At 32.5% G+C, this 7,407-nt stretch overlaps 1 protein-coding gene across 4 annotated transcripts in view; it reads right to left on the bottom strand.

Moving 5' to 3' along the window:
* The window catches only part of LOC106100710 (DNA repair protein complementing XP-C cells homolog), an 8,133-nt gene extending 3,021 nt beyond the window's left edge, over nucleotides 1–5,112 (bottom strand). The window contains exons 1-8 of one of the 4 annotated variants that reach the window (XM_013279703.1): nucleotides 4,578–5,112; nucleotides 4,377–4,492; nucleotides 3,510–3,774; nucleotides 1,883–3,325; nucleotides 1,283–1,777; nucleotides 1,091–1,246; nucleotides 574–839; nucleotides 255–496 (exon numbers count right to left, since the gene is read on the bottom strand). In XM_013279703.1, the coding sequence (XP_013135157.1) occupies nucleotides 255–496; nucleotides 574–839; nucleotides 1,091–1,246; nucleotides 1,283–1,777; nucleotides 1,883–3,325; nucleotides 3,510–3,774; nucleotides 4,377–4,492; nucleotides 4,578–4,944 (3,350 nt within the window). In that variant the 5' untranslated portion in view covers nucleotides 4,945–5,112. Of the gene's footprint in view, nucleotides 1–254; nucleotides 497–573; nucleotides 840–1,090; nucleotides 1,778–1,882; nucleotides 3,326–3,509; nucleotides 3,775–4,319; nucleotides 4,493–4,577 lie in introns of those variants that run through there. The other 3 variants (XM_013279704.1, XM_013279702.1, XM_013279705.1) reach the window with 3 other exon arrangements.
* Between the last annotated feature and the right edge of the window lie 2,295 nt (nucleotides 5,113–7,407).

Here is a 7,407-nt window from a genome sequence, read left to right as displayed (position 1 = left end):
TTCGATAATCACATTGGAAATGGCGGGATTTGAACCCAGTATCTGGTGATTACAAGTCAAGTGCGTAAACTCCTGAGCAACCAATGTTCGATTTATATTCAGCCAGTACAATTATTCAGAAGCCTGGTATTGTCTATGTAATCTCACTAGCGCCATTAATGTCGTCATTATTCCAGCGCTGATTTTGAAAGCTAATATTGTACTGTATTGGCAAAAACATGTAATTTAATACAAAAATCCGATGTGAAACTAACTCAGTAATTTTCGTTGGTAGTGGTGCCTCTAGCTGTAGTCTATCAAGACGCTCATCTTCTTCCTTATCTCGAGCATTTTTAGGTCCCAACCACGGAGCTACCGCTGTGTTCCACCAGGACAACTCTGCCCTTTGCTTACGGGTGATTGTGTTCCAATGTGGAACATATCTTCTTGTTAGATCCTTCAAATAATTATTGTTGTCCCAGCCAACAACATAAGCTACTGGATGGGTAGCCTTCGACTGAAACAGAAAAAATATTATTTTTAGTTATTCTATTGTTTTAACTGGAAAGTAGTTTGTGTTGCATGTTTACTTACATAAATCTCGTTGGTACAATGTACTTTATTTCGAGTAACATCGACAGCCACCCATTCTTCAAGTTCCTCAACAAATACTTCACACCACACATCAATCCTGTCGGGAAGAACTTCATCATCTCCAGACAGCACTCTGCGGTCTATCCTGCGGGATGGACCCGGCTTGGGACTTATCTTGACAGCTTTAAAGTCATCATCGATGGTCTCACGAGGTTTGATAACTTCGGGTAAATGATCACTATCTTCGTCCGAATCTTTAGTAGTTCCTGAATTTGTTCCGTTTAATTATATAAGTGCACAGTTTGAATGATACAAGTAATTTTTTAAATTTACATGATCAATGGATATGAATGTAATACTAACATTTTTTTTTGTTTATTATTTGGACAAAATATGAAATCAAAAGATGAACTTTTATTTTCTAATATAATACATTGAATAATAATGCTATACATTTTATATTATAATCTTTGAATTTACTTAAATATCAAAAATCATTTATTTTAACCTTACCTACCTTTCACTTTATTTTTCTTTGACTCAGCTTTTGCTTCTTTCACTCTATTTTTAATAATGTCCACTAAGTCTGAAGTTACATCGTTTTTAGCTTTAGTTTTTTGTTTTAATAGATCTTTGTGACTTACTCTTTGTCCATCTTCTAAATCATTTTCATCTTTGACATTTTTAACTTTTCCCGAAGATGTGTCATCTTTGAAATATTTACTTGTATTAGCACTTCTAGATGGGCTACTTTTAGCCCTTGGTTTTGATCTTTTTTCGGTTAATTCTGTCTTTACTGTCTCATTTGTTGTTGAATTAGAGGTTGTTGTTCTTTTTCTTGATAATTTTGTTTTATTAACATTTGTGGCTGCGTTTTCACCAGTAAAAAACTCACTTGCTGTTATTTCTTTATTTTCAGTGGAAACTTCTATTTTTGGTACAGTTTTAGTATTCCTACTAGTCCTAGTCGATCTGGTTTTAACTGCTATAACGGCACTATTTGTTTCTGCTTTTTTGTTGTATTTATTTTGATCATTTTTAATATCTTGTGTGGGAAGTTTCTCTTTCTGTTTTGCGTTATTGGTTTTCTTAGGACTTCTTGCATACGTCGTGCTCAATTTTACAACTTTGAAGTCATCATCGCTATCCGATTGTTGGGGTTTTTTATCTTCTTCTATCAAATAATCTTTATTATCAGTAACATCTGAAATTCAAAATGGAAATAGTTTTTTTTTGTGATAAATTTGCTGTAAATTACAAACAAAGCAATAATGATACTAAATTCATTTCAGAAGATCATCTACCATACCTTTTGGTTTCAAGAGTTTCATATTTTTCTCTTCTATAGTAGAGGAACTCCTGGGTTTTTTGCTTGCAGACACTGATAAATTTTCATTTGATTTACTTGAATCGACATTTCTTACAGGTGTACTCTTTGCTCTCGCTTTCGCTTGTGTTGTTTTCTTAGGTACTTCCTGTACTGTATCGTTAGATGTGCGTGAATTCGTTGTTGCTGATCTTTTTCTAGTTGATCGTGTTTTAGGCTTTTCATCTCCAACAAAAAACGTACTTGCTGTTACTTCTTTATTTCCTCCACTAGTTTCTTTAATCTCTGGCACCTCTAAATTGCTACCAGACTTGATATTCTTGCCTTTCCGTTTACGATCCAAATTAAGCGATAATTTACTCTTAGTGGTAACTTGTTCTGAAATATTATCTCCGCTTTGTTTAGCTTTCTTTGGTGGCGATGCACCTTCCGTTTCTTTTGCAATCTTTTCATTTTCTTTTGACATAGCCTTTCTTGACGATCTCGTTTTAGGAGTTATTTCATCATTGTTGCCATCTACCTGCATTATTTTGGAAGTAGTTTCAGTGTTTACCACTTGTTTATTTAGGTTTACTTCTGCTGTATTTCTTCTTGTTGACCTTGTGATACGTGGCAATTTATCATCATTGCCATCTACTTGCATAATATTACTAATATCACTATCACTATCAGTACTGCAATCATAGTTTCCATCTAATTGTGGAATTTTCTTTTTAGTGTATGTCTTTGCGGGACACGATGCTGTCGTATTTTTATCTTTACTTGCATCTTTACCACTATTATTTTTATCTGTACTCTTTTTTGATGTTGATTGAAGGTCATAAACAGAAGGCTTTAAAGGTACTGTTACAAAATTTAACATCACCCTGCAGTGAAGACCAAGTGATCTCAACATAGCAACAAATACATAAACAAGATATTTTTTTGATGTTACAATCCTATTTTTTATTTGTTGAATTAGTATTTCCTTTAGTTTTGGTGCTTTTGGTCTAAACTTATTTTCATGTTTATCTTTTCTTAAGATCAATTTGTTTTGATACCAAGAGGTTATTTGTTCTACATATTTCATGTCAACTCTTTGACCGGGATAGAAATTTGTATTATTTTCAGTAAAAGTCGGTGTTTTGTCTACATTTTTCTTGTTAACCTTCTGACTGGGATAACATTCCTTGGATTTTGTATTTTGCAATAGTGATAACGCTGTAGACATAACTTCCTGGTCATTTAATACAGTACTAATGTAATTTCCATAACCGAGCCAACATAGCACATGAACTTTGTGCATGTATACTTGACACTCTTTCTTTGCTCTATTCATTTTTCTTTTCATCATCATTTCAATATCAATATTTTTAGTTTTTCTTGATACTGAATTTGGTATATCTACAATTAGTTGTATTCCTTGTTGAGGTATAGGTTTGCTCTCTGAAAATGACATTATTATTTTTAACAAGATGTTGTAACTTCATAAGTCTATACAATTGTGAAATTGAGACTGTTTTAAAGTATTAGTAAGTGTTTAAAAATTAGATTTAAATACCCATTAAATACTGAGTGAAAAATACAATTTATTTAGAAATGAAACTATAAGCAATTTTCATAACTTTACCATTTACTTCTTCCCAATCTTCTACCTCTGAATCACTTTGTTCTTGTACTTTCTTTTTCTTTTTGATGATTGTCCCTACTTCTGGTTCTATCTCTTCTCCAAGTGCCAGTAAATCTTTAACATCTGATATCTGTTCATCCTTGTGTGATGAATACTTTAAAACTGACATTTTGGCTTCTTCAATTTTAGCTTTATGCTGTTCCAATTCTAAAAATGTTTTCTTTGCAATTTCTTCACTCTCATCTTTTTCATTAACAGACCATACCTGTTAACATAATATTCATACTGGTTTATCCTTTAATTTGGTATTGGGCGCTCACCGAACACATAACATTCACATATTTTTATTATGTGACTGTTCTCTTGTCAAATTAAGTCATGAATAATGGGAAATTTATAAAGAATATTGTTGATATTTGAAAAATCCAACTATATTACTAATATTGTAATAAATAAGTTATTAGTACTATGTTGATAGTATTTAAGTTGATATTAACTTATAATGCTATCACTGGCTTGTGCCTCCATCTGCATGGATATTGGAGAAAACAAAAGTAAGTAACCTATGAGTTTTTCCAGGCTATTAACTAAATCTATGCCAAATTTCATTAAGATCCATACAGCCGTTTATGGTTCAAACTCTAACACACATGCATCCAACCATCTAAACTTTCACATTTATAATATAAGTAAAAGTAAAGTTAATGCAAGTAAATATAAACACATAACTTGGATAGAAAAACATTGGTAAAATTCAATTAGCGATTGCTAAAAATTAACAAAATATTTAGTCAACAATACAACACTTACATTCTTTCACTCGCTCACTTTGTTTTTTATATCTTTTAATAAAATAAAACTACTAACATCTTTATATTCAATACCAGCATTATTATCATCATTGTCTGGATTTTCATTTGCTAATGTTTCTGTATGATATTTCTTTTTTATTTTTGGCTTAGGATCATCTTCATCACTGCTGTCTGGAAATTATATGTAGAATTATAGACCAAGAACACTTATAGTCATAGAAAATAATATTGATATTTTTTAAAATTAAATGCTTACCACTCTCTGATAAATTAAGTACTGAAGGTAATAATTTATCAGCTTCCGTTAAATCTTTAATTGTAAAAGTAGACTCAGGCAATGGTTCATCGTCTTCAGCGCAGATTTGTTTGTTTATTTTACTGATAAAAGCTTTGGCAAATTGTGGATTCTTTTTTCGATTAGTTTTCGAGACTTTCTGTGGCTTTTTGTGGACATCATCGTCCGACGATGGACAGTTTTCTTCCTCATTAATACTCTCATCAGAACTAGGAGCTGGTGAAATTTTGGCATCGGAGCCGGAATCGCTAAAATCGCCTCCCAAATCTTCACTATCATCGTCATCTTTATAGACAGTTTTGATAACTTTCTTCCTAGTCGTTGGCATAGTAAAAGATCTGTATAATCTTAATCCTTTGTGTTAACATAAAATATTGCGAAACACTTTAATAGCTAAACACGTTCCTACACGAATAGGTACATAGAGCGTGTTATTCTTATTATCTTGCTATATTTTGGGTACATTAAAATATTGGCGCTAAAACTGTCATGTGTCAAAATGACATCGACATTTGACGTATCATAAAAATGTGTAGGTCTGTAGAATAAATAACAGATTCATAATAATATTTTCCCGGCAGTGTTCAATGTTTTCCATTTTTCTTGATGATGTCATCATTATTTATTGAAATCGATTAAAACTGATTTTTGCTTGCTCACATTCTCTCTCTAAGTCAGTCCGGTGTGTCTTACGATTGTGGTCGGTGTGAATAAGATTTCACCTGGAAAGGTTGATTTGCCTCGACTGGCTCCTTTCCAGCGTATCTCCTAACATCTCCTACAATGGTGTAACTTTGATGGACGACGTCTCCTAAACTCGATTGGTGTTATTTTTTTAGTACCTGCTCGCATTATTAATACTTAAATTAAAATGGAAGACTATGCTCACATCTTGGTATAAAATACATGTTAGTTAAAGTAAAATTATAAACAGTAATTTTGGAGAAGGGGTTTATAAAATAACTTTGTCATATTCATATTTCGCTAGGTCAATTTTTCTTATTATTTGGCACTCTTTAAAGGATTTGTCTTTATTCCTGTTATTACTTTTAAATCAAATAAAACAATGTTTTTCTTTTAAATTACATATGAATAAATTGGCATGACTTTATTATCTATTCAACAATTTTAGCTTTATGTGACCGACTCATTCCTTCAGTTTCGATTTGCTAAAAGGTTTTATAATTTACGGTAATGGAAAGGTTTTTGTGTTTGTTTAAAGAATGGTAAATGGTTTGAATCAATCTCGTTAAGTGCTTTTGAACTGAGCTTTATTGCCTGTGTAGCGGTGTAGAGTGGATGAGTGTACATTGTGACCAAGCTTCGCCGGCTAACACTATTGCACTGATAACGAGTTTTGATAAACCTAACATTTAAAATTTATTAGTTTAATTAAAAATTTCTACAAAGTTCACTTGTCTAATATTTATTATTTTTTCGTATACCCTAACATAATAACGGACTTAAGGATGGTCAACATTATCATTAACATTATCTCACTATACGTTCGCACTAACGGGGCTCGGCCCTTACCCTATAGTAGGAGTGACTAGGTCATAGTAAATCACGCTGGCCTACTGCCAGTTGATTGACTTTACACACATCTTTGAATTTCTCCGCAGATATGTGCAAGTTGCATCACGATTTCACGATATTTTCCTTCACCGGGAATACGTCAACATTGTAAGTCGAGGTAAAATGTTGACAAACAGATTGGAGATAGACGAATGAAGAGTGCAATCGCGATTCATTTAAAACCTTAATAACTAAGTATAAACAAACATAAATAACTTCAATTGTTAGCTGCCTTATTGTTAACTTTAATTACATTTTGAATTAATTTTGTAATTAAAACGGAAGCTAGGGCGCGCCGCGTGAAGTTTAAGTGGCTGGAAACGGATCGACCCTGAGCGGGGTACGGGGCACTGCCGGAGCGGGGGTCTTTAGATGCAATCTCCAAGTGGATTAATTAATTCTGAGGTGCCAGTTATCTATGTTTTAAAGTTAAAGGTGCCTTTTTCAAACTTCAGAAATTTCTATTCTGTACCAGCATTTTGCAACTACAAACAATTTTAAAATAATAAAGATATTTTAGTGTAGATAATAGACAAACCTAAGAATTTAACACATTACTTATGTAATCTGTATAGTGTGGAGATGTGAGTGAAAATAACCCTCGGTTTGTTTCCACACTTGTTTCTCTTCACGTTTATATGCGCGTTTTATGCAAAGTGACAGAGACTTACGTACCTATTGCTTGAAAGACCATCGGCGAAATAGGTCACAAATAAATATTTATTCAGAAATGACATGGCGACGTTGTAATAAATTCGGCAGATCTGGAACTATACGTGATTGCGCAAGAGGTACTCTACTGATATCCCTAAGGGTTGTTACTTTTGCTAAAATAATTTTAGTGTTTTAGTTGTGCCACCCATATAAATTATGCCCTTGATATCGGCGATATGATGAACCATCCTTTTCAGCCTTGACGCTATGGTGCTCAGTGATCCTAAATTAAAAGTTCATACTATAAATTTATGTCTTTATTATAATACATTAGACAAGGCAAAGATGTCATAAATATGCAAAATAAAAAGTAAGTAATAATGAAAATCTCATAAGATAAATAGCAGTCAACTGCATACAAACACAGTACTTCTTATAGCATAATTTAAAGGCAGTTATTAAAGCATTGCAGGCCATCTTGAACGTTAATAATGTCTATGACTAAGATAAAAAAATAAACTTTTTTATAGTTTTATATTTCTAACAATTTATTTGTGGAATA

This window comes from Papilio polytes, unplaced genomic scaffold, assembly GCF_000836215.1.
Source record: "Papilio polytes unplaced genomic scaffold, Ppol_1.0 DF824047.1, whole genome shotgun sequence".
Classification (NCBI taxonomy): Eukaryota; Metazoa; Arthropoda; class Insecta; order Lepidoptera; family Papilionidae; genus Papilio; species Papilio polytes.
This window is presented reverse-complemented; position numbering and strand designations above follow the sequence as displayed.